The 27,354-nt window shown below is 43.3% G+C and overlaps 4 protein-coding genes across 4 annotated transcripts in view; 1 reads left to right on the top strand and 3 right to left on the bottom strand.

The window, feature by feature from the left end:
* The window catches only part of SPR (Sex peptide receptor), a 301,535-nt gene that overhangs the window by 125,112 nt on the left and 149,069 nt on the right, over window positions 1-27,354 (top strand). The gene's annotated exons all lie outside the window — the stretch shown is intronic.
* Window positions 19,276-19,962, bottom strand: LOC149499962 (uncharacterized). The gene has a single exon (XM_089738272.1). The coding sequence runs from the start codon at window positions 19,960-19,962 to the stop codon at window positions 19,276-19,278; it is 687 nt and encodes a 228-aa protein (XP_089594398.1).
* LOC149499961 (uncharacterized) lies at window positions 20,007-21,131 on the bottom strand. The gene has a single exon (XM_089738271.1). The coding sequence runs from the start codon at window positions 21,129-21,131 to the stop codon at window positions 20,007-20,009; it is 1,125 nt and encodes a 374-aa protein (XP_089594397.1).
* LOC149499960 (uncharacterized) lies at window positions 21,371-25,262 on the bottom strand. The gene has a single exon (XM_089737837.1). The coding sequence runs from the start codon at window positions 24,228-24,230 to the stop codon at window positions 21,945-21,947; it is 2,286 nt and encodes a 761-aa protein (XP_089593963.1). The 5' UTR covers window positions 24,231-25,262; the 3' UTR covers window positions 21,371-21,944.

Genomic DNA, 27,354 nt, shown 5'->3' with positions numbered 1-27,354 from the left:
ATATTATTATTTTACCCACCATCGATTTCCATGATTGGGAAAAATAAATTCTATAATAACAAAGAGGACAGGCAATAGAAATGACAAATTCCTACGCATACCCCTTATAAATCAAGAAAGAGAACGCTCCTTCTCGGATGTGGAGGTAAATGTTAGTTTTCAATTTGCCGTGTTTTATTTGTCTCAAATTTCGAGGTCCCCTCGGGCACAGAGTAGGCAGAGTGCAGTAGCGCAATAGTGAATGTAGTTTTGCTGGTTTTAAGTTAACCAGGTTACAGACTGATTTGCGGTCTTCCGTTGCTATCAGATATCAACCAAGTTGACACATCAGATCGTAGACTCCTATTTCTTTCAAAACAGAATACGTGACGCGTCATTACTTCTTGTTGGCGTTATCCGTACCCAAGAGTCGTGCCATCATGAGTTTTCATCTCATTTAACCCGAAATACCTTCAAAGGTGGGAAGTGCTCTGAGGAACTGTTTGAGAGTATTGGAGTATAGTTCATCCGTACTATCTGGAGCCACTGCGTTCATCCACAGTGCGTTTCCAGATATTTTTTGCCAAGTACCATCCGGCTTTGGAATGAGCTCCCCTCCACGGTGTTACCCGAGCGCTATGACATATCCTTCTTCAAACGAGGCTTGTGGGGAGTACTTAACGGTAGGTAGCGGCTTGGCTCTGCCCCTGGCATTACTGAAGTCCATGGGCGACGGTAACCTTTCACCATCAGGTGGGCCGTGTGCTGGTCAGCCTACCAGGATAATAAAAAAATGTTTATTTAGCCACACGTAAAGAATGGTGTGAAGTGAATATATGCAAAAATATATTTATATTTTACGTATATAGCTGCTTAAAATTGCATTAAAATAACACACGCACGTACAATGATGCCTTTCTGTCGTTTTTACTCTGTGTTTGAGTGCACGAACAAAAGATAAAATGTAGGAGAAAGTTAATATCAGGTAATTTCTCTAAGAGGATTTTTTTCAAAGGAAGCAGTCTTTCTTCTCTTACAGTTTTGCTAACTAGGGGATACGGAAGGTTGTTTTGTTATGGCGGCGGCCATTTGGCTGAAATGATATTGCATAAATAGTAATTTCATCGAATATCCTTTAAAATAAAATAAAAATTGTGGTAATATCACTTAAACAGGTTTCTTTATTATTTTATTTTTAAGTTCAAGCGCTGTTATTGAAAAACTCTTTATAAATAGTTATGTTTTATTTTATAACTTTATTTTATATTTAATTAATATTTTATTGTTTTCTTTTATATATTATTCTTATTTTATATATTTAAAAAATTATTTTTATCTAAATTATTTTTTCTCCAAATTATTTTCATGTGTTTCAGACTTATCATAGGTTAAGTGAGTAAATTTTTGGAGCTGCTTGGAAACAGTACGTCTTATAGTCATGCAGCAGAGATGCGAATGTTGCGATGGATGTGTGGAGTAACGAAAATGGATAGAATACGGAATGAATATGTTAGAGGAAGTCTGAAAGTGGCACCTGTGAAAGAGAAGCTGAGAAGTGCGCGTTTGGGATGGTATGGACATGTGATGAGACGAAATGAAAATGAGGTTGGTAAGAGAATGTTAACTATGAATGTGGAAGGATATAGAGGAAGAAGTAGACCTAAAAAGAAATGGATGGATTGCGTGAAAGACGATATGGGTAAGAGAGGAGTGAGCGAAGAAATGGTATATGATAGAAGAGTATGGAAGGAGAAAACATGTTGCGCCGACCCCAGGCGACTGGGAAAAGGACAGGAGAATGATAAGTACGTCTTGTAGTTAATTAATTATCCTAAGACATGTGACTTAATCAGTCACACATCTTACCATCCCTTGCTTTGTCTTTTGCATTCAACTCGGTCGCGTAATAGTCTATTTTAGATATAAATAAAGTTGAACATAACACTTACCATAATTGGAAGTTCCCTACGTAGTAAACTATGTTACTTACAGCACTTTTTCATACAGCACCGATATATCGTTTCCAACACACGTAATTCGGCTTTAGGTGTGACCTCGATATAAATATTTTATTGCCCGCACATACATACGTATGTATATATTTTTATACAGATGGAATTCCGATACATCGCGTAAGATAGACGAAAGTTCGCGCTGCCTCTTATTTCTTGGGGCGGCCACGGTTTTACGGGTATTTGGGACATTTCGCGAACCAGCCATGAGTTTCTGAGAGTGAACTGTCAACTTCCATCAAATCCAAAAACTCTTGCATTAGACGCTTTCAGTTCTAACACTAGGAGCAGGCTTAGGGACCCCGGTAACCGTACTCGTCGAACTCGGCAAAGAACTCGACGTGCAACCTAACCTTTAACATTATCCCGTTTTTAACATTATCCCGTTGAGTTTCTCGCCGGATCTGAGAAGATCGGAATCGCGACCCGCTGAGAAGCGGGTCGCGATTCCGATCCTGTAGTAGATTCATTCGCGAATCAGCTACCCTTGAGTTGTTAGGTCTCCCTTAGAGGCGCTCGGGTAGCTGTTAGCAAATTCCGCCCTTTCTAAAAAAGCCTCGTAGCCACCAACAAACCGTCAATCATAAAAAAAAGAACTGCCATCTTAACAGAACGAAATTTTAATTAACCACTTGGACCAATTAATAATATTGATTTTTTGTGACGTAACCTAATGACACTGGTATTATTGAGCACCCCGGTTGAAGCGTGAGTGATAATATTGACTTTCCTAAAACACAAATACCACGACCATAGACAAGCAATTTGAATTGACATTGACGTTTTGTAAGTTTGTCGACTGACAGGTGATAGTTGTCACGAGTGACATTCGGCTCATGTAGGGCATAGACCTAGATTTCATACTTCAGTGATGTAGAGGCGCTTCAAAAAGCAAATAACGCCATCTATTTAGTACTGGTATGTAAGTCGTCGTGGCCTAAAGGATAAGACGTCCGGTGCATTCGTATGTAGCGATGCACCGGTGTTCGAATCCCGCAGGCGGGTACCAATTTTTCTAGTGAAATACGTACTCATCAAATGTTGACGATTGACTTCCACGGTGAAGGAATAACATCGTGTAATAAAAACCAAACCCGCAAAATTATAATTTGCGTAATCACTGGTGGAGGACCTCTTGTGAGTCCGCACGGGTAGGTACCACCACCCCGCCTATTTCTGCCGTGAAGCAGTAATGCGTTTCGGTTCGAAGGGTGGGGTAGCCGTTGTAACTATACTGAGACCTTAGAATTTATATCTCGAGGTGGGTGGCGCATTTACGTTGTAGATGTCTATGGGCTCCAGTAACCACTTAACACCAGGTGGGCTGTGAGCTCGTCCATCCATCTAAGCAATAAAAAAAAAATAAAAAAAAAACGAGTGATATCTTAAATCCAATAACATTAAATTAAATTACTTTTTTAGATATTTGTTTAAATAAACATCAGATCTCTATCATTATATTTATACGGATAATATTAATTATGCTTTTTTTTTTATATTGCTTAGATGGTTGGGCGAGCTCACAGCCCACCTGGTGTTAAGTGGTTACTGGAGCCCATACACATCTACAGCGTAAATGCGCCACCCACCTTGAGATATAAGTTCTAAGGTCTCAAGTATAGTTACAACGGCTGCCCCACCCTTCAAACCGAAACGCATTACTGCTTCACGGCAGAAATAGGCAGGGTGGTGGTACCTAACCGTGCGGACTCACAAGAGGTCCTACCACCAGTAAACGCTTGACGCGACTTAATTTGTAATAAAACTCGGATCCCTAAATACGAAAAAATAAACGATTATTTTAAAACCCCGCCGGCTAAATAAACCAAAGCCAGTCTTTTATAAATATTTATTTTAATAGCAGTATTTATTTTGCTAATTCGAATGCTTCTTTCGCTAATTTTCTACCGCTTTTCATTTACTCACGTTACCTAAAATTGAATAAGTGGTTTGATTTATTTATTCACGCAAAGAAAAATAACGAATCAGACACGTAGTCTAGACTCGGGTAAATGGTAAAAGAGTTTTTAAAAATCGAATATTAAAATTTTATTTACATATTATAATTTAATGTAAGTTGTATTTGTAATAAAGTCTAGGCTGTCTTCAAAGTACTTCAAACTAAATAAAATGTATGGTTCTACTCACTGTACAACTCTAGACACTTTTCAGACCTTTTATGCTACATACACGCACCTATCAACAACTTCAGGTGCGTGCTTGAGTGCGAAACTGTGCATTACTAAAATTAAAACAACTTTTACGGTTTTTAAGCTATTGCATAGCTTTTATCGTGGGGTTTGAGCGCGGCGACCGAATTAAGAAATTCCGTAACGAAAATAAAACGTAACACCTCCACTCCGCCTACCATGTAGCTCGCGTTTAACACATTCACACGTTGCGCTTGTGTAGTGTTTGTGATTAAGCGCGCGGCGTGACATCGCACTGCATGCTCATCATGAAAAGTCTGCCCATCTCTCTCTCGCGCGGGGTCTAGCTTATGCGTGTGAAGGTGACAGTTAATGTTTTGCTTTTGTTAATGTTTATTAATATGTGGTCTTTATTTTATTATTGTTTTAGTATTAAATTATTATTGTCTAATTATAATTGCATAAGTTGATAAAAAATGCTATGCAATAGCTTTACCGCGGCAGCTCTCGAGTGCAACACGTGGGTTTTTTTAGTTTTTATTTTATTTCAGACGTTACGATTACTTTAAATATTCCGTGGTCGTCCCGAGCGGCGTGAAAATCGAAAAAATTCTTTTAAATACGTCCACATTTCGCTAAAACCACAAAAAATACCAGACATGTTGCTTAGTACTAAAGCCAAAATTTGAAGATATTTACAAATGTACGTGCAATATTCATGTTCCATAAATAATTTCACTCCACAAACAACTATCGGCGCTTGCTTAAATCTAAACATTAATAGAAATAAAAATACAATAACAAACTATATTTAGCCCCATATGACGTCATGCACGATTTGTGTTTAGGTTGACGGTTAAAAAACATTAGGACTCTTATATTATTTAGCGATATCGAATATAAATCGTAAACTTTTCCCAAATAGATTATTTTACTTAGATCATCTAGATAGTTTTTTGGTCAGATCAGATGGTTGTGTGGTAGGACCTATTGTGAGTCTGCGCGAGCAGTAGGTAATGCGTTTCTGTTTGAAGGGTGAGGCAGCCGTTGTAACTATACTGAGACCTTAGAACTTATAATAATATTTCAAGGTGGATGGCGCATTTACGTCGTATTTGTCTATGGGCTCCAGTAACCACTTAACACCAGGTGGGCTGTGAGCTAATCTAAATAATAATTAAAAAATCAACAAAAAAATCACTCACGGTCATCCGATCCCAAATTAATATTCCCTATGTTATGGGTCTCTATACCAGAGATTGATAAACATACTTATATACGTTTAAATATAAACATATAAAGATGATAAGCACCCAAATAGAGTGCAAGCAAACTTGTTCATCACACAAATATTTGCCCGATGTGGGAATCGAACCCACGACCCTCGGCACAGCAGTCAAGGGCGCTAGTTACTGCACCACCAAATCAATCAATTATAATTCAATTATTAACGCAACTTAATTATAAACTGTTTTATATCTGGTTTAAAGGTCCTCATACAAAGCAAATGAGTTTGAAAGTAACTAAGGGTCCCCCGGTAGTCAAAATTCGACTATAATTAATTGAAATTATAAGTTTGTACACTATTATGATTCTATTGTGAAACTCTATTAAACTCATACGAGTATAATTACAGATTTTGCCAAGACTGCACTTTAGAGAGATATTAATAAAGACAAACAATATTTAATCTATTCTCGATTTGACCACAGACTATAAGCAATATGAAAGGTTTGACAATATACAAATAGTATGCATGCGTGTGTGTGTCAAATACATGGTAGTGTGTGTAATGTTTTTATTTATTGATTTGATGTATTTTTTATGCATAATTAAAAAAAATAGTAACATTTTACACTCCTCTATATTCTCTATAAGTGTGGTATACAAATTTTTTACTTCACGTATTAATATATAGATAATAGGCTCATGTAATGTCAGTAGGCAGTACCGTGGTCTCTGGCATTACTGACGTCCATGAGTCGCGGTGACTACTTATCATCAGAAGTGCCGTATACTGGTCTGCCTATAATAGCCTATAAAAAGGCTGAGCCTGTACAAATAAAATAACGCTAGACCAGAATCTCGTAAAAAATACATTCGCTGTTAAAAAATAAAAAAGATAAAGAATACATTTCTTTACAAATCATAGTCACAGTAGAGAAATGTCCTTACAGAATGAGGACGTCCTTGATTAATACCTAGGGACCGCCCGCCTTCCGACAGATGACAGTGATGCACGAAACATATCCAGTTGATGTGGTATCATCGGAATTGGTAATGGAATTGGTAATTGAGAATTGGAATTGGTAATGGTCAATGGTAAAATTATTACAGTTTTGTATATGACCGCGAAACTGGTGCCAGTGCGACTGGCGTTTTATTGTTTTTACTTCATCATTATCATTGCAATCCATAGTGATATTAAGGCTCACTTTTCCAATGAATTCCATTTATTGAAATTCAAGTGAATACCAATACTCGTAACAACGGAGAGCTCCACCCCGTTTGACTGCTCGAGTCACAGATAATATAATAAATTAGTTATAGATAAGCAACTCAAGCACTCAACAAAAATGTTTACGGGCGTCGGCCACTAGATGGCTTCGCTTCGATTAGTTTCGCATTGCTCCTGTTGACGGAACTAACAAATTTACCTATTTTATATTTTATTTTTAATGAAGGTTTTTGTAAGCTTTCAGACACTACTAATTATAAAATTTAATCAATTTGTCTATAACAAATATAAAGGCTTGTATTTTTTTTCTGTGTTTAGTTACACACTCCTCTTTGGAGGAGGCCTTCACCTTTCTTTGAGAGGGTTCTTGCTAGCAAAATATAAGCCCTGACTAATTTAATCAATTAAATCAATATTTAGTATTCTACCCAATGTAAAAATTATTTCCAAATCTAATAATTAAATTTTTAACCATATTATTTCTTAAAATAAGAACACAATTCATTATACTTCTTATCACTCATAGCATCTAAATAATCAAGATTCAATTCAATTCAATTAAAAAATGTTTCTATAGTTTTTCTCTTTAAAGGCATGAATATTGGATAATAAATTTAAAATGTGAATAATTTTGCATGCATATTAATAATGTAATTTTTTCTATGAAAAGCAAGAAATAAAAGGCTTTTTTTATTTTTATTTATTTATTTACTTAGTTGCACACTAATTAAATGCCTTAACTTTAAAACAACATATAAGTTTAAGGGCATCCGCTACAAGATGTCGATAGCTTCCATAGAAAAAATATATTTGTCGTAATCGTGCGTTCGGATTGAACCAGCCGTATTAACTAAACCGTTGAGACTCACACCTCATGTCTCAAAGCAATATCTAATAACTGCGGTAACCACTGAATATCATACGGTATGTGACCTCATTCGCCCATCCAGGCAATGGATGAATAAAAAAATACGAGAAGATGAAAGTTAGAGTTTTTTTTTTGTGTCATTATCAAGAAAGTAATTTCTACAATATAATCTCTACTATGTACTAAGTATATTTAGAATATACTACATATTATATTGCATATCAAAACGACTCATATCATGTATATATCACCTAATAGATGGACACAACCCACTAAGTTTCTCTTCGAATCTTCTCAGTGGGTCGTGTTTCCGAGCCTGTGGCAAATGGCGTTGCACTGCACATGCTAGGGCTAGTGTTACCAATTCTCTTGGGTTGAGCTCATGAGTCCACCGATCCGCGAGTAGCTAGGAATAGCTCGTTAGGCTACCAGCTATTAGGTAGGGGGAAAAATTAGTATAGTTTTAACTATCTAATAGCGAAATTAGAAAAAACTGTAAATAGATTTGTCTGCTCTCAAAATGTTATCCGCAATCCTGACGATTGCACTTGTTACGTTATAGCACTAAGATATTAGTAATTCAATCAATTTGATCCACTAACATTTTATTAACAATCTGTCGAATATTAAAGAGCGAATATTTATTTTAAAACTCAGACATCATGACGTGATCTCTGTGTGTATCTACACAAAAAGCATCTGAGCCAAAAAAAATATCCATAAAGTCGGTTTTCATATTACTTCTAATAATTTATATTTTTAAATGAATCAATAAACAAACAGACACTGCACAGAGCAATGTACTAAGCGAGAATGTATTTTAAACACAGTTCTAGGCGTCGATATTTTCATGTTTCTATTGGCCTTAAGACGTCAAGCTAAAACATCTGTTATCTTAAAAACCAAAATGACCCATACGTTTGTCTTTATCATCACCATCTCAGTCAATTTTTCTAAGCTGATGGTTTAAAGAGACCATAATATCAGCGTCACCTTAACTAGTAATTAATCAATTAACTCCTCCTTCGTATAAAAAAAAGTAATGATAATTCAATTCAATTCATAAAAGTATGCAATTTTTCATCAATGTTGACGTGTATCACGTAAAATTATCGTCCGTAAACCAATTTTACAGACAAGCAAATTTTTTTGTACGACTTTTCATTATAAAATAACTATAATGCCACATCCAATTTAAACAGGAATCTTAGTTCAATGTGATTTGACCCGTTTTTCATTCCTTGTCCGTCACCCGTGCAGCATCTAAACTACGCGTTGTAGTTTATTAGGGATCTGTCCATTATTTTATTCGCTTACGAAGCTAGAATTGGAAGTTACAAGTGACGCGAATTTTTAGCGCCGTCTACCACGTGTGTGACATTAGCATTAATAAAAAATATTTTTTCATACATTTTTTTCCTTTCATCTTCCGTAGAAAGTCGTCACAACGTGAATACTACCTTGAGACTTGAAGTCGAATTCTCGATTATAAATTGTGTCGTCTCATGCAGAATCCCACGAGAAATAGGATGATAGTACTCGCTTACAAAACGTTCTACCACTAGCAATTATTACTTTTCCATCTTTGGTTTTTGTGAAGCTAATTCGTGTACATGTGTTAACATATTAACACTAGAAAAGTCCGGCGATTTCCTCCTGACAAAAAAAAAAAAACAAAAAATTATACATTCCTGCGGGATTCGAATACCAACACAATTGCTTTAACATTTAGGCAACAATGACTTCGTACATTTAAAAATATTTTAATGAAGTTCATCTTGAAGAAAACTGCCAAAGATATTTCAATCATTGCATAGTGGCTGGCTGTAACTAACTTTCAGCCACTTGTAGTTTCGATTGAAGATCAACAATTGCGATGACTTCTATTTCTTGGATTGGTCTGTTCAATTTTTCAAACCACACTGAATGATGACAACCACAACACGCACTTATACGAAACTAATTGACAATAATACTGACCGGCACAAACGTCAGGTGATATGACGTAGGCGTCATACGATGTGGAGAGATCCATTAAAGTTGCTTTTATGTACATCAAGCACCACACACCGTCCTCGCCGAACCCGTCGCTTGCGACGAAGGGCTAGACGAGTAAATTAACCCACAGACACAGCCCACCGAGTTTCTCGCCGGATCTTCGCAATGGGTCGCGATTCCGATCCGGTGGTAGATTCTGCGAAGCACTGCTCTTGCTAGGGTCAGTGTTAGCAACACTTCCCCCGTGAGCTCACCTACACGTTAGGTTGAAACTGAAATAGCCTCTCAAGGCAGCATAGGTAGGAAAAAAAAATGTGGAGTTGCGTTTAGTCGTGTACTACTTGATTACTCTCTAAAATTGTAGTGAGTGTTTTGACGTCATAACAGCCTAGTATTGAGCGACTTAGAGAGGCTATAGACAACACGTAAAAAGTAGCCTACGAAATCTCAATTGTATTGTACAATTTTTTAATTTTTTTTTATTACTTTGATGGGTGGACGAGCTCACAGCCCACCTGGTGTTAAGTGGTTACCGGAGCCCATAGACATCTACGACGTAAATGCGCCACCCACCTTGAGATATAAGTTCTAAGGTCTCAAGTATAGTTACAACGGCTGCCCGACCCTTCAAACCGAAACGCATTACTGCTTCACGGCAGAAACAAGCATATTTCCCCTTCGAACTAGAAAGCATCACTTTGCAACGGAACTATAATTTTCATTTGTTAATGTAAATGCGTTTCAATGACGTTCGCGAATCTAGTTCAATTATATCCATCAAGGATCATTCTTATACCATCGCACTGTTAAGATCCCTCTCCGTGGGTCCTTTTAAAAAAAAGCTTAAACCCTATTTCTTCGAAGCAGTAATCCTTTTCAGTTTGAAGGGTGGGGCAGCCGTTGTACTATACTGAGAACTTAGAACTCATATCTCAAGGTAAGTGGCGGCATTTACGTTGTAGATGTCTATGGGCTCTGGTAACCACTTAACATCTGCTCCAGGTGGGCTGTGAGCTCGTCCACCCACTTATGCTATAAAAAAAAAAACACTTTTTACACTGACTTTGTTCACTGAAAACTACATGTAGTTTACAATTTTTGCTTAAGTGACTGTACCAAAGTAATGATGTGCAAATAATGCTCTAAAAAACCACGTGTGTTTTTCCCTTTTTATACAATTTTACACGTGTGTGGAAATATTCGGGATATTGCTTAGTAAGCTTTTACATGGTACTTTGGACTGTTCATATGACAGGGGATCATAATAACAGAGATGTGACCAAGATTGACCGAATTAAATCGTGGTTATTTCCAGGACAGTGTTATTAAAAACGTCTGAATCCGTCGCATCATGCATTGACGTCGTAGGGCATGCCTTAGTTACGCGAGAACGTTATCTATATTTCTATACTAATATATAAATCTACAGTGGTTTATACGGATGTTCCGTTATAACTACTGAACCGTGCATCCGATTGACTTGAAACTTGGTATCCATGTAGAAAATATATGTACTTAATGGATAGGCTAATATTTATATAAGTGTTGGACTCCCTACACCAGTTGCGAGGGTCTTAATGATGAGAATGTTTGGGGGGTGAAAATTAATAATGTTAATTTTAAATGCCCGGCAAAGCGGTCGGGTACGGCTAGTTATATTTAAACGTGTGATTTACTTTTTGTTATGATATCGCTAGTTCGTTTCTGTGGGCGATGGTAGAATCGATGTTATGTGAGTGGAAACACATTTGCAAATGCGTGATCCGAAAACGAAATCTGTCATCTACTTTTTGTTCTGCGTGGATAAATGACTGTCTTATGATTTTTTAGGACTGAGGGATTACAGGTAGCATGGATTACAGCCTGGAGGCCTTTCCAGTTTCTTACGTGAGGCCCAAACCTCTTTTTTTTATTGCATAGATGGGTGAACGAGCTCACAGCCCACCTGGTGTTAAGTGGTTACTGGAGCCCATGGACATCTACAACTTAAATGCGCCACCCACCTAGAGATATAAGTTCTAAGATCTCAGTATAGTTACAACGGCTGCCCCACCCTTCCAACCGAAACGTATTACTGCTTCACGGCAGAAATAGGCAGGCCGGTGGTACCTACCCGCGCGGACTCACAAGAGGTCCTACCACCAGTAAAACCTCTTGTCGCCATCTAGTCAAAATAAGTTTAACTACGCCCACTTTTTTTTTCCTACCTAAGCTGATAGCTTTGAGAGGCTATGTCAGCGTAACCGGGTGAATAAGTGAACTCACGGGGCTCAAACCGGGAGCGTTGCTAACACTGGCCCTAGTAAGAGCGACCCACTGACAAGATCCGACGAGAAACTCAGTGGGCCTCCGCCCACAATATTTGATTATTAATTACCTTTATCCACGTAAAATACCCTCTAAATCTGACTAGAGAAAGACAGGTCATAGCCCCAAGATAAAGATTAACTGTTTCTCTCGATGACTTTCGCACGTTGTCTATGACTTATATAATAAAAAAAAACACAAAACATTGACATTTACGGCTCTTTACGCACACTACTCAATGAAGACAATCAAAATGATTCCAACGAATGTATAATAAAATTCGAAATTGGTTAAAAAAAAAAAACAATTAACTCTTACAAAACATCAGGAAATTGCCTTTGTACATAATTTTCCTATTACTCTGTACTATGTCTTGTTTTCTGTGTGTACATAAATAAATAAATAAAAATAAATAAAAATAAATAAATAGAAATTAATTGCAAATGAATTAAACTCAGCGTTGACCAAAAACCAAAACAAGAAATTGAAGGCCGCTTATCAATCAAAATGAATCATGATCCTGCAGAATCCTATTGAGACGCCGATCTCAAATCTCAAGGCACTCACTGCCGCTTTCTAAGTTTAATACGACGTTAGCTACAACAATAAATAAATAAACCAAATTTTCGATTATAGCTAATTTTTTGACAAGGCAACCCTGAGCCAATAATGTGGCGTAATAAAGACACGTAAGGCTTCGCCTCAATTTGCGTTGCACGCTGGCATCCCAGCGGGGCTGCCGTATCAACGAGTGTTTTATTACATCAATTTGTGCTTTTATTTTATGTATTCAATTGATTGCCGGTTAGCTATGAAATTAGTTGCTCGCTGTGTAAGCGTCAAATGGTTCCGTGACCTAAATATTGCGTCGTAAGTGTTCTGAGAAAGTATTTGAGACGACTTCGACTTCAAGGTCGTCCAAAAACTGCAGTCACCCAAGAAAACGTTGATGCTGTGCGTAAGCTGATTGAGGAAGATCGACATGTGACATACCGCGAAATTCAGGCAACTTTAGACATTTGCATGAGTCAAATACAAATAATCTTGTATGAACAATTAGGTGTAAAAAAGTTGTTTTCCCGATGGATACCGCATTCGCTCTGTGAAGAGCAAAAAGCGGCTTGCGTTACTTGATGCGTCAGAACTCTCGAAAGATTCCACGCAAGATCCTCAAATGCTGTATACAACATTGTATCAGGTGACGAATCCTGGATATACGCGTACGAACCCGAAACAAAAAACCAGTCACGAGTTTGGGTGTTCGAAAATGAGTTAAAGCCAACAAAAATTGTTCGTTCACGGAGTGTTGCAAAAAAAATGGTGGCCACGTTTGTCTCCAAAACCGGCCATGTTACGACTATTCCTCTTGAGGGACAAAGAACGGTTAATGCAGAATGGTATGCTAGCATTTGTTTGCCACAGGTCGTTTCTGAACTCCGTAAAGAGAACTGCAACCGCCGCATCATCCCCCATCACGACAATGCGAGTTCTTACACCGCGCACAGAACAAAAGAGTTTTTAGAGCAAGAAAACATAGAATTATTAGACCATCCGCCGTACAGCCCTAATGATTTCTATACTTTCCCTAAAATAAAGAATAAATTGCGTGGACAGAGATTTTCATCACCTGAAGAAGCTGTGGACGCCTACAAAACGGCCATTTTGGAGACCCCAACTTCCGAATAGAATGGTTGTTTCAATGATTGGTTCCATCGTATGGAAAAATGTGTCAAATTTCGCGGAGAATACTTCGAAAAGCAATAAATACATTTTTAAATATTAATGTTGTGTCACTTCGTTAATTCCCGAAATTTTCAGCTCGTAATCCATAGACACAGCCCACTGAGTTTCTCGCCGGATCTTCTCAGCACTGCTCTTGCTAGGACTAGTGTTAGCAAAGTCGCTCAATTTGAGCCCGTGGGCTTACCAATCCGTTCGCGTGTACCTGAAATAGCCTTTAGACTCCCACTGAATAGGAAGGGTTAAAAATGAAGATAATTTGTAAGCGCTATGACATATCCTTTTCCGACCAGGCTTAAATGTAATCCTGCGGAGTACGCAGTGGCGGTTCAACAATGCGACAATAAAAAAATTATGGGATAATTCTAAACGCTTTTGGTTTTTGTGTAAAGAAAAATGGCGCATCTGATATTAAATTGGTACTGAACTTTTTAAGCGTTACGAAATATATGCCATCACGCATCTTAAAATATTGGGTACTAGTAAGTATTTTCGATCGGCACGCGTGGGTTGAATTCTGCCTATTTCTGCCGCGCAACGTGGTGCGCTCCGATTCGGAGAATGGACCAAGCTTATGCTTGTCACGGTGGCTTATGCTACCAAGCTACGAGGACACAGAAAGTGAATGAGGACAGAAAATATAACAAGAACCCGGTTCCTTACCCGAGCATTCCCACAATAAGGTTTTGCCTCCTATCTACAAGACCAAGCTGCTTCTCCACCTGCCAATAAATTACGTATACTCATAACGGTTCTCGTCATGATAATCGCCTTATCGTTGCTGCCACTGACTACTCCCTGAACCCTGATCATGCACCGTCGTCGCCCTAGACACGTTCTTACGGATCCATCAGATCCAACAACTCTTGCATTAGATACTCTAACTCTAGGAGCCTGCTTAGGGACCTCGGTAACCGTACTCGTCAAACTTGGCAAAGAGTTCGACGTGCAACCTAACCCATGCATCAACCCGCTGAGTTTCTCGCCGGATCTTCTCAGCGAGTCGCGATTCTGATCCGGTAGTAGATTCATCGCGAAGCAGCTACTCTTGAGTTGTTAGATCTTCTTCGAAGGCACTCGGGTAGCTGTTAGCAAATCCCACCCCTCCTAGCTGAGCCTTGCTCGCCCACCTGTCCTGGTGAAACCGGAAAGGCCTCCGGGCCACCAGTAATACTTCAATCTTAAAAAAAGCCGTTCTATTGATTCGATGAAGTCGAAAGCCTTCAATATAATTGATTAAAGATTTACATTAACCTTAATACAGCATGTCACTGTATAATTGTATCGGTCAGTGAGTACGATGCCGTATTCTATTACGCGTGTGAGGTATAATTTGAATTATGTTAGAATATACAAAACTCTAACAACTACAAGAACAACAAGAGCTAGTATGATTTGTGCGATTTAAAAAGTACATAATTTTCATTCAGTTGGAGTTAATTCAGTTTTTATATTTTTTCATAATAGCTGTAAGAATGGAACGGCTACGGTGTATTATTGAATATGAATTTATAATTTGCGTAATTACTGGTGGTAGGACGTCTTGTGAGTCCGCACGGGTAGGTACCATCACCCTGCCTATTTCTGCCGTGAAGCAGTAATGTGTTTCGGTTTGAAGGGTGGGGCAGCCGTTGTAACTATACTGAGACCTTAGAACTCATCTCAAGATCGGTGGTGGCATTTACGTTGTAGATGTCTATGGGCTCCGGTAACCACTTAACACCAGGTGGGTCGTGAGTTCGTCCACCCATCTAAGAAATAAAAAATAAATAAATAAAATAAACAATATAATAATATATGCATTTGAGGAATACTAAGAACTTCCAAACATACATTATCTCAACAAATAAATGTACAGGCGATTTGTTGTCCAAAGCCTTCCTCCATTTATCACCGAAAAATATGTAAAATAAAATCCCGCTCACTCCGAAAAATAAATAAGCCTCTAGAAATAAAAGAAATGTTCCACTTTGTACTCGAAAGTTATCATTCTCAAAATACAATGAAAAAAAAAGTAATAATTCCCAACTGTGTTTCATATTACACAGTGCATTTATTACAGTGACCAAAATTGGTGTTGAATTTCAAAAGTATGTTTCATTTTTCGAATAACTCGAATGACTTATTTTGAAACGCTGCTTGGTCACCAAGCCATAACGTTTGGGTAGCTCCGTGATAAACCGGATAGCGCGAGTAGCGGTGGCTAGCAAACGCTAGGTAATTACTGGTGGTAGGACCTCTTAAAAAAATAATAATAAAAAATGCGATATGGTGTATGCAGCAATCGCGAAATTGACAAAAATGGTTTGCACTAATTATTATTTGATATCATAGAGCGTAAGAGAGAGAGAAGGAGAGAGAAAGAGAGGAAGAGAATGAAAGAGAGAGAGCTATCGTAAGTTACTAATTCTACAATTATATATCTATTCTATGTATATTCTATACATAATAAAGGTGGTGACAGACGCAAATTCTCCAGCATTATATTCATATACATATTCAAAGTATTAAATTTTAAAACAGACTTTTTAATGTAAAATTATCATAATGAAAATTGTCTACGGAGCTCTTAAGAAGAAGATTGTGGATGCTACTTCGGCATCCTCAAGCTGCTGGTACTGGTTCCTTATCAGCCATCCCTGGTAGCAATGTCCATACACCCGGCTAACAGACATAGCTGTTTCTGACATTTTTTTTTTATTGCCTTTGTAGGCAGACGGGCATACGGCCCACCTGATGGTGAGTGGTTACCGTCACCCATGGACTTCAGCAATGCCAGGGGCAGAGCCAAGCCGCTGCCACAGGCCTCGTTTGAAGAAGGACATGTCATAGTGCTCGGGAAACACCGTGGAGGGGAGCTCATTCCATAGCCGGATGGTACGTGGCAAAAAAGATCTCTGGAAACGCAGTGTGGATGACCGCAGTGGCTCCAGGTAATATGGATGAACTCTACTCCGGTGGCGGGCGGTGCGATGGTAAAAACGAGATGCTGGTATCATCTCGAACAATTCCTCAGAGCACTCCCCATGGAACATACGGTACAAAATACAGAGGGAACCGAAGTCCCTCCGCGGACCCAGAGGGTCCACATCAAGCTATTAAATTTGAACGTGTCAGAAACACAAAACCCAGACTTAACATACTACGTCTTTATAAAATTTCAATTCATTCGGTTCGATTGTTATACACATATACAATATAAATAAGAATTTCAATTCTTGTAGCTAACAATATCTTATTCGATTTGAAGTCAAACTTCCTAATCCTAGAACAAACAATAGTACGGCTTTTCGCGATCCATTAACAATGCTTTTAGGTACCTCAAGCACCGGTCACCGTCCTTGTCCAACCCGTCGCTTGCGACGAAGGGCTCGACGAGTCAATTAACCCATAGACGCAGCCCACTGAGTTTCTCACCGGATCTTCTCAGTGGGTCGCGTTTCCGATCCGGTGGTAGATTCTGTGAAGCACTGCTCTTGCTAGCACTGCACTGACCTACACGTCAAGGAGAGTACCTCAAGCACCGGTCACCGCCCTCGCCGAACCCGTCGCTTGCGACGAAGGGCTCGACGAGTAAATTAATCCGTAGACACAGCCCACTGAGTTTCTCGCCGGATCTTCTCAGTGGGTCGCGTTTCCGATCCGGTGGTAGATTCTGTGAAGCACTGCTCTTGCTAGCACTGCACTGACCTACACGTCAAGGAGAAGTGAAATAGCCTCTCAAGGCTATCAGCATAGGTATAAAAAAATAAAAAAGTATGTACGGCTTCTGTTATTTATTTTAAACTGTGTGCACGCCAATAATTTGCGAGGGAGACAGCCGACCTGTGCTCTGTAAGGACAGTTTTTGCGCTAACCGCCTTAATTGAACCGGGCCGACGCCAAACTCTAGTTACGAACTTGGTTAATCAAGTCGTTTCCACTAGAAATAACCGGTTTTTTGTATACGTTTGTGTTTCTTTGTTTTTGTTTTTAGCGCCAACGAATGTTGACCGCAACTACGTTCTATCCTAGTATTAACTGCTGTCTGTTTTATTAAACGTCGGTAATAATGTACTCTATATATTAATACGTGAAGCAAAAACTTTGTATCCCTTTTTACAAAAATTGCACGGACGGAGGAGTATAAAATTTTCCACATTTATAGAGAATATAGAGAAGAAGTGCACAATGCTAATATTTTTTTTAAATAATGCATAAAAGATACATTAAATCAATAAAGAAAACATTACACACACTACATACCATGTATTTGACGCACACACGCATGCATACTATTTATTGTCAAACTTTTGTTCTTGACGTCTGTTGTCAAATTGAGAATAGATTAAATATTGTTTGTCTTTATTAATATTTTTTTATAGTGTAGCCTTGGCGAATTTTGTGATTACTAGAGGTCCCGCAGTAGTCGATATTCGACTTTTTTTAATTGGAATTTTAAGTTTGTACACTATTATGATTTTATTTTATACTTCTATAATCACAAATTTCGCCAAGACTACACTATAAAAAATATAATTTTTTTTTTTTTTTTCCTACCTAAGCTGAGAGCCTTGAGAGGCTATGTCAGCGTAACCCTAACTTTTGTAGGTGAGCTCACGGGGCTCAAACCTGATGACGTTGCTAACACGAACCCTAGCAAGAGCCGTGCTTCGCAGAATCTACCACCGGATCGGAAACGCGACCCACTGAGAAGATCCGGCGAGAAACTCAGTGGGCTGTGTCTGGGAGTTAATTTACTCGTCGAGCCCTGTTGGGTACGCAGCACGTCACCCGTGTCGATAAGGCGAGTGACGCCAACCCAGGTTGGACGGGTTTATGAATCTTATAAGATTTCTTGAAATCCTATAAGACGCCGGATGCCCGTCTCGTGGCGATTATTCGTGTCGATCTGAAGCAGTCAATGTGAGGGTCCTGAGGTGTACGATATCGTACAAGCTCACTCGAAATTAAAACTCAAAACTTTGCAAATTAACGTAAACCGAGCCGACCGCTCTGTCAATACAACCGAATTCAATAACCGACGATCTTTTCAATGGTCTTCAAGTCTTCAATAAATCTTTAATATTTCAATAAATTCTTCGAGGCGCAGATGTCTTTACTCGTGCGTTTTTTGGTGATCTTCGTTCGGAGGGTCGGCGGCTGGCGGTTGGCAGGTAGTCGGTCGAGGGTCGGTCGGTAGGTCGGCAGGTACCTGACAGCGTCGCAGGGTCGCTTAACTACCTCGGAATGTTACCCTACAGAGATCTCGTGTAAAATACGGCTCTCGTCGAGATCATTTTCACTATGATCGGCTCGGTTTATTCGTTATATCTATTTATTTCATAAATGTATATACTAATGCCTTATACTTAACTATTCTATGTTGTAATCCTTATCGATACATATAACTTATTCTATGCTAAATCTATATTACGCGCCCGTATAAACAAAATACCCGGTCCCGAACACAGATAAATGCTGTTTGTTACATGGTTTCGGGACGCGGGCCGGACGCGTGTTCACTTATGTTAATATGCTAATCTTAAAACTATCGGGAATAATAAGGCAAAAGTGTATACTATTTATTACAAAGCAACTTACGTTCTATTCTTAGTAAAATATATGTGCACGTTATCTATATCCTTATCTATCTATATGCACTCTATATAATTTATCTATTTGTTATTTATCTATTTGTTATAACTCTATGTCTATGTAACTCTATGTCTATATACGTATCTATATAAATCTATTATAAATTCTATTCAACTTATTCTATAATTATGGGGCGACGCCGCTGTCGCCAACATCCTCCCCCTCGTGCGTAGCACCGACTCCTTGTAGTGGCGACTCTATGGGCGTGGGCTCGTCGCTCGTTGCAGGCACCAGCAGGATCATCTTGGAGGCAGGTCTCTTAAGCAGACCGCCGCTCGTTCTGACGTCGACGGTTCGTACACGGTTGTCGGGGCCTGGGTAGGTTTGGACAACTTGCCCGCGCGGCCATGTGTTGCGTGGCAGTGTGGAGTCCACTATGAGGACGGTATCCCCACACTGCAAGTCCTCGCCAGCTGCTCTCCCGTCGATCTTCCTGGGCAGCAGCGTAGGCAGGTATTCCTTGACCCACCTACTCCAGAAGTGGTCTGCCATACGCTGCGCCACTCTCCATGTCCTTTTGCCGGTCAGGTCTTCGTCTCTGTAGTCGCCAATGCTCGGAGCTCCGCAGGACCTCCCTATGAGAAAGTGGTTCGGCGTGAGTGCTTCTGACTCCCAACTCTCTTCCCTGGCGACGAGCGGTCGCGAGTTGACGACGTGCTCCGCCTCCAACAGAAGAGTGTGCAGAACTTCTTCCCTCGGGTGTCTTTCCTTCAGTGTGACCGCCAGCGCGGTCTTCACGGACCGCACCAAGCGTTCCCACGCGCCTCCCATATTCGGCGCTCCTGGCGGGATGAACTTCCATTTTATGTTCATCTGAGCGGCCCGTGACACGACGTCTGTTTCCCTCGCGTTCTCGATCACCTGCTTGAGCTCCTTGTTAGCGCCGAAGGGTTAGTCCTATTGTCGCTGTAAATGACTTTGGGCATTCCTCGTCGGGCGGCCATCCTGCGCAGCGCTAACAGCATTGAGTCTGCCGTCAGTGACGCTGCTAGCTCCATGTGGACTGCTCTCGTGGTGAGGCATGTGAACAGCACACCCCACCTCTTCTCGTGACGTCGTCCTACAGTCACCGTCATGGGCCCGAAGTAATCGACGGCAGCACAGGTAAACGGCGGCTCTCCATGTCGTAGCCTCTCTATAGGCAGGTCTCCGGTGGGCGGTAGTCGTGGTGTACTCCGATAGACCTTGCACCACTGGCATCGGACGGCCGTCGCTCGAATGATTGATCTTAGACCTAGGATCCAGTAGCGCTGCCGCACCTCGTTCCTCACCGTTGCGTGGTTACCGTGCTGGAACGCCTCGTGATAGTGTTTGATCAATAATCTCGCTATCACGTGCTTCCCGTCCAGCACGATCGGTCGCTTGCAGCCTGCATCTATGTATTGCGCTGCGTCGATACGTCCGCGCAGGCGCAACAGGCCATCTTCCATCACGACGTCGAGCCGTCGCAACTTGGGGTGACGTTCGGGATCTTTTTCACCGAAGCTCTCTCCTTGGCTGCTTCTCAGTAGGATCTTCTCCGCCTTCTTCAAGTGGGGCGGATCAAGCGGCAGCCATGCTTCTGTAGGTGCTTCTGGAGTCCTTATCTTCCATGTTGATCGGGGTTGCTTCGTTCGTGTCGTCCTCCACGTGGGATCTTGCTGCTTCAATTGTCTGGACACGCAGGCGCTCTCCTTCCGGGGTCGACACAGCTCAATAAATTGGAGGACCCTGACTGTTGCTCTCAATAACCTGACCCAGCTCGAAAATCTGTGCGGATCGGGCGTGGGTTGAGCGTCAGCGGTCCTCGCCGTAGCGACCAGGTAGGCCTCTTTCTCTTCTCCAGACGGTTCTTGCTTGAATGTTCGCGGCTTGGGCCAGCGCGATTCATCCCACGTCAGGAACTCGGGTCCATTAAACCACCGATGCGTGTTGTCGAAATCCGCCGGCGCCTCTCTGGTTGCGTCGTCTGCTGGGTTTGTGAGCCAGGCACCCATCGTCATTCTTGGGGCTTCGTTGACTCTTCTATCTCGGCGAGTCAGTGCGCGACGAAAGGCTTGAACGTGCGCGGGTCGGTCTTTATCCAGGTCAGGACCGTACTGGAGTCAGTTCAATACGTCCTTCTGCCGACCGCGATGTCCAATTCGTCCGCTATCGCCTGCGCCATCCTTGTCCCCAGCAGCGCAGCTTGCAGCTCCAGCCTTGGAATACAGACTGGTCTCAGTGGGGTCACCCTGCCTTTCCCTGCTAGTTGTGTGACGTGGTAGGTGCTGTCGTCTGTCTTCTGACGCCAATAGGCTGCACACGCGTAGGCCCTCTCGCTGGCGTCGGTGAACGTGTGCAGCTCCCCCTCAGTGTTGCAGCACGAGAAGCACCTTGCTATTCGGAGGCCTTGCAGCATGCGAAGGTTCTCCATGTAGCGTTTCCACGCCACCTCGTCCTTTTCCAGGATGACGTCGTCCCAGTTGATCCCGCTCCGCCAAATGCTCTTCTCGTTTGGTCAGGGTTCGTGCTTCTATATCCTTTGAGTCTCCTGGATGGATCCAGAATACCATCTCGTCCGACTCGTAGAACCACAGCAGGCTCAGGGTCTTTTCTTCCTTCGACCCCAGCTCTATGTCTCCTGGGGTCACACCGCCTGCGAGGCTCGCCAGAATGCAGCGCCTTCTATTGCCCGCGCGGCTTCTGGATATCGATGTCTGTAATCCTTGGCATTCTTATTTGTAACGAACGACGCCGCGCTCGGTGAACAGGCCGCTCCCAATATGACCGACGTCATTCTATACTCTTTTGGAGCGGCCTCGCATCAATCTTCTCTATAGAGGAATCTCAGGCTGTCGCGGTCCTCGTCCCTGATTCTTATCTGCAGGAACCTCTCCTTGATGTCCGCGACAACCACGACGAGCCTTTTCGGGAACCGCAACAATGCTTCGAACAGGGATTGTAGGTCCGAGCTTCGAAGCGGCCGTCATCGCGTCTCCAACCTCTGTCGTCCTCCTTCTCCAAGATGTCAAACGCCTTCGCCTCCATATCCATGCTCGGACACTTGGGTGCGACTTTATCGTGAAGTGCTCCTTTACCTGTCTGTCCAAGGCCTCTTCGCGCATCGATACATGGGCGCAGGTGAGGAAGTTGACCTCTTTGGCGTTGTTGCCGTCGATACCATGTAGCACCCATCCCAATTGGGTGAATGAGGCTACCAGCTGGTTCCTCCTGCCTCTGCGCGTCTTCTTGGCGGCGATAAGTCCCCAGTTGTCCTGCCCAATCAATAGTTGGGGGGATTGTTCATCGTAGCATAACTGGTCCGCCAGGCTCCTCAGGTGCGCGTAGCCTTCGATGGTCTCCCTCTTCAGTCGCTGGGGTGCAAGGCTCATGTCATCCATTGTGCGTGCTCCGAAGATCGTCCTCTTCTGCCGCTGGTGAAGCCCTCGAACTCGGATGTTAAGCTTCATCGAGTCCTTCTTTGTTAGGGTCTTCCCGCCCACGGTCTCGAGGCGGAGCGTCTCCTTGGGTCCCTTCAGGCCGATCTGCTTCGCCACGCTCGAGTCCAGGAGAGTTACCGTGGAGCCTTCGTCCAGCAGGGCCAGCACCGTCGTCGATCCCGATGGCCCGTACACTTCAACGGGCACCATCTTCAAGTACGCCCTGCTGATCCGCGTGCAATTGATGGGAAGTCGCACGTTGTTCGCGACTTCCCTGTTCTCTGCTGGCTCTGTCTCCGGCTTCTCGTTGTGTAGCGAGTGGTGATGCCAGCGCTTGCACGTGCGGCATGGCGGTCGTTGACATGTTTGCTTCCGGTGCTTACCGTTGAGGCACTTGTAACATAGGCGCGACTCCTTGGCCATTCTCCATCGTTCCTGCACCGCAGCTCCCTTGTACCTCGGACAATCGTACAGCGGGTGCCCTTCCTTGCACTGCGGGCACGCCGGCTTGTCTATTATTACTCTGTCCGAAGTTGCGCGCTCGGTGCAGTCGGTTGTGGCGTGCGTCGCCTGTCGCCTCGATGGTTGTCTTTTTGTTGCCACCTCGGCCACGGCGTGTGGCCCGCACCGGTCCGCCATCTTGTTCAGGAAGCCGCACATCGTGTTGAGGTCCGGGTCTCCTTCAGTTTTATCGATAATGTGGTCGTACCACCGGAACCTCAGGATGGTCGGCATCTTGTCGACGATGCTCTTCAGCAGTTCGGGCGACATCAAATATTGGGGTTTCCGCAGCCCCCTGATCGCTGCGACGGTATTGTTAACATTGCTCGCCAGTGAGCAAATGTCGTAGGCGGAGTCGCTTATCGTCGGAAGTCTTCGTATGCGGTCTAGCTCCGCTAAGACTAAAGCGTCCGCCCTTCCATAGCACCGCCGCAGTGATTCCATTACTTCTTTCGGTGTGCTCTCGGAGTACAGCTGGCTACGGACTCCTTCCCCGGCTTGTCCTTTCAGCGCTCTTCTCAGCCGCGCCATGTTTTGAGCGCTTGAGAAGAGTGGAGCGGTATCCTCGTAGACAGCCTTGAAGGCCACCCACTCCCTGCAGTCGCCTTCGAACGTCGGCAACTGGTGCATGTAGTCGGGTTGTGGTGGCAGCTCCTTGGTCGTTGCGCTCCTCACCGCTTCCACTATCGCCTTAGCCAGGTCCCTGTTGCTGCAATCTTCCATGTTGGCCTTGCTGACGGGGTGGTTCTCAATGTGCTCGCCTGCGGGCTCCTTGTCCATACTGCCCGCCGACGTCTGGACCCAGGCCCTGACCTGGTCCTCCCGGTCCTTTGGCTCTTCTATAATGGAATCATCGTCGTCTTCGCTTTCGGCCTGAATCAATTGCAGGCGGAGTCTGGCGGCTATGGTGGCTGCTTGTGCTTCTATCAATTCTTTTTCCGCCAGCTCCGCTCTCGCTGCCAGTTCCTTACGTCGTAGCGATTTCTTCGACGCGGGTCTATTTTCACCACGTGTCCGCGTCGTTGCCTCTTCAAGTTTTGTGTTCTGGGTCGTACCGGTCGCGGAGCTCTCGTATGTTTCGTACGACGTCGCTTCTGTTGCCTCCGGACTGGATTCTTGAACCGCAGGTTCGAGTGGCTGTTCCCTCGATGATCCCTTGTTGCTCCTGGTGATCGGCATCGTTGAATAATCGCTGTATCCGGCTCGAAGGACCAGCTGTTGGGTACGCAGCACGTCACCCGTGTCGATAAGGCGAGTGACGCCAACCCAGGTTGGACGGGTTTATGAATCTTATAAGATTTCTTGAAATCCTATAAGACGCCGGATGCCCGTCTCGTGGCGATTATTCGTGTCGATCTGAAGCAGTCAATGTGAGGGTCCTGAGGTGTACGATATCGTACAAGCTCACTCGAAATTAAAACTCAAAACTTTGCTAATTAACGTAAACCGAGCCGACCGATCTGTCAATACAACCGAATTCAATAACCGACGATCTTTTCAATGGTCTTCAAGTCTTCAATAAATCTTTAATATTTCAATAAATTCTTCGAGGCGCAGATGTCTTTACTCGTGCGTTTTTTGGTGATCTTCGTTCGGAGGGTCGGCGGCTGGCGGTTGGCAGGTAGTCGGTCGAGGGTCGGTCGGTAGGTCGGCAGGTACCTGACAGCGTCGCAGGGTCGCTTAACTACCTCGGAATGTTACCCTACAGAGATCTCGTGTAAAATACGGCTCTCGTCGAGATCATTTTCACTATGATCGGCTCGGTTTATTCGTTATATCTATTTATTTCATAAATGTATATACTAATGCCTTATACTTAACTATTCTATGTTGTAATCCTTATCGATACATATAACTTATTCTATGCTAAATCTATATTACGCGCCCGTATAAACAAAATACCCGGTCCCGAACACAGATAAATGCTGTTTGTTACATGGTTTCGGGACGCGGGCCGGACGCGTGTTCACTTATGTTAATATGCTAATCTTAAAACTATCGGGAATAATAAGGCAAAAGTGTATACTATTTATTACAAAGCAACTTACGTTCTATTCTTAGTAAAATATATGTGCACGTTATCTATATCCTTATCTATCTATATGCACTCTATATAATTTATCTATTTGTTATTTATCTATTTGTTATAACTCTATGTCTATGTAACTCTATGTCTATATACGTATCTATATAAATCTATTATAAATTCTATTCAACTTATTCTATAATTATGGGGCGACGCCGCTGTCGCCAACAAGCCCTTCGTCGCAAGCGACGGGTTCGACGAGAACGGTGACCGGTGCTTGAAGTACCTAGAAGCACCGTTAGTGGATCGGGAGGATCCGAGATGACGTGTTTTGGGCGACGTCGACTGCTTTCCATTCTGTCCGCAGGATCGGGAATGTAGTTACCGGCGGCCACGATGAGAGGGTTCTCGTGTCGTGCCGCTTTATCGAAGTGGCGCATTGACGCCGACTGCATATACTTACTGGTGGACTCTAAGTCCAGGTCGTCATGGAGGTCGACGTTCCTGACGAACCACGGGGCTCCGACGGCTATCCTGCAAAAACGGGATTGAATGACTTGGAATGATTTTAAGTGTATGCGGGCCGCGTGAGCGAACACTACACTTGCATAGGTCATGACGGGGCGTATGCAAGTTTTGTAGAGTGTCACCTTATTTCTAAGGGACATTTTACTTCGCCTACATATCATCGGGTAGAGACGTCCTAGAATGAAGGCGGCACGGTCGCGTACCGTCTTGATGTGGGGGCGGAATGTCATCCTACTGTCGAGGGTGACGCCTAAATATTTGACCTTCGGGGCCCACGGTATGGGCTGGTCGAACATCGTGATCGGGCGAACGGCGGGGGCGGGGGTATTGACGCGCCTAGTCGGGAGGGGGATGCTCAGCGTGGTGTTCGGAGGGCGACCCCTTTTGAAGAGCACCGCTGTGCTTTTCGTGGGGTTAATGTCGATGCGCCACTTCCGGAACCACTGTCCCATGGTGGTAGCTGCGGTCTGAAGTCGTCGATGAAGCAACGCCTTCTTCCTACACGAGTAGTAGATGGCGGTGTCGTCGGCGAAGAGCGCCAGATGGGTCTCCGGAGACCGGGGTATATCGTTGATATACAAACTGAATAGTAACGGGGAGAGGGCGGAGCCTTGCGGGACTCCGGCTGTGACGTGACGGGGCCGGGAACGCGTTCCCTCGACTCGATATCGGAACGAACGGTTCGACAAGTAGTCTCGTATGATGAGCACGAGTCTGTCTGGCACTCCCATGTTATACAGTTTGTATATCAAACCGTTGTGCCAGACTTTGTCGAACGCCTTCGCTATATCGAAGAAGAGGGCTCCTGTCGGAATGGGTTTCCGCCTGTTCAGCCCTAGTAAGATGTGCTCCGTGAGGCGGTGCACTTGATGGACGCACGAGTGTCTGGCGCGGAATCCAAACTGCTCGTCTATAAGAATTTTATTCGCGGATACGAAGTCCCAGAGGCGTTTACGAAGGAGCCGTTCGTATAGTTTGCCTATCGCCGGGAGGAGACTGATGGGGCGGTAACTCGCGGTTTCGTTTTTCGGTTTGCCCGGCTTGTGTATGCCGATAACGTCCGCTTCTTTCCACGCCGCGGGAAAGATGCAGTTCGTCATAGCAGCATTTAGTATGGTGGCCAACATCGTTATCAGTTGGGCTGGTAACAATTTAAGCGCGCGGTTGCGGATGCCGTCGGAGCCGGGAGCTTTCCGTGGTTGTAGGCTATCGATCGCCTCCTTAACCTCGGAAGTGGTAATGGGGGGTAACGCGTCCGAGGGCGGCAGGGAAGCTCTGCGCTCGACCTCCCTGTCGACGAACTCGGTGTGTTCGGGGTCCGCGTGTTGAGTGCTGGTGGTGCACTGTTCTTGCAGTGCATCGGCCAGCAACTCTGCCTTGTCATCGTCATCGTAAGCCAGTGGTTGGCCTGAGGGGCGTACGAGAGGCGGCATAGTGACGATAGTTTCGGACTTGAGGGTCCTAGCTAGTCGCCAGTATGCTTGGTGAGTGGGCGCGAGTTCTTTTAAATAACTATCCCAGTTTTCGTTTCGGGCGTCGCTCAAGCGGGATTTGACCTCCCGCTGTAAGCGACGCATCCGAGTCCGGTTTGAATCCGTGGGATATCGATCGTAGGCCCGGATTGCCGCGTTCCTAACTCTTACGAGGTCCCTAAGATCGGGGGAAAGTCTGATGCGGTGGAAGCTATCCTCCACATCGACTTGCTTTGAAGATCTTGTGATCGCCGTCGAGACGTGATCAGTGAAGATG

Source organism: Bombyx mandarina, chromosome 24, assembly GCF_030267445.1.
Source record: "Bombyx mandarina strain Sakado chromosome 24, ASM3026744v2".
Taxonomy (NCBI): Eukaryota; Metazoa; Arthropoda; class Insecta; order Lepidoptera; family Bombycidae; genus Bombyx; species Bombyx mandarina.
The sequence above is the reverse complement of the archived record's forward strand: the minus strand, read 5'-3'. Positions and strand labels throughout refer to the sequence as shown.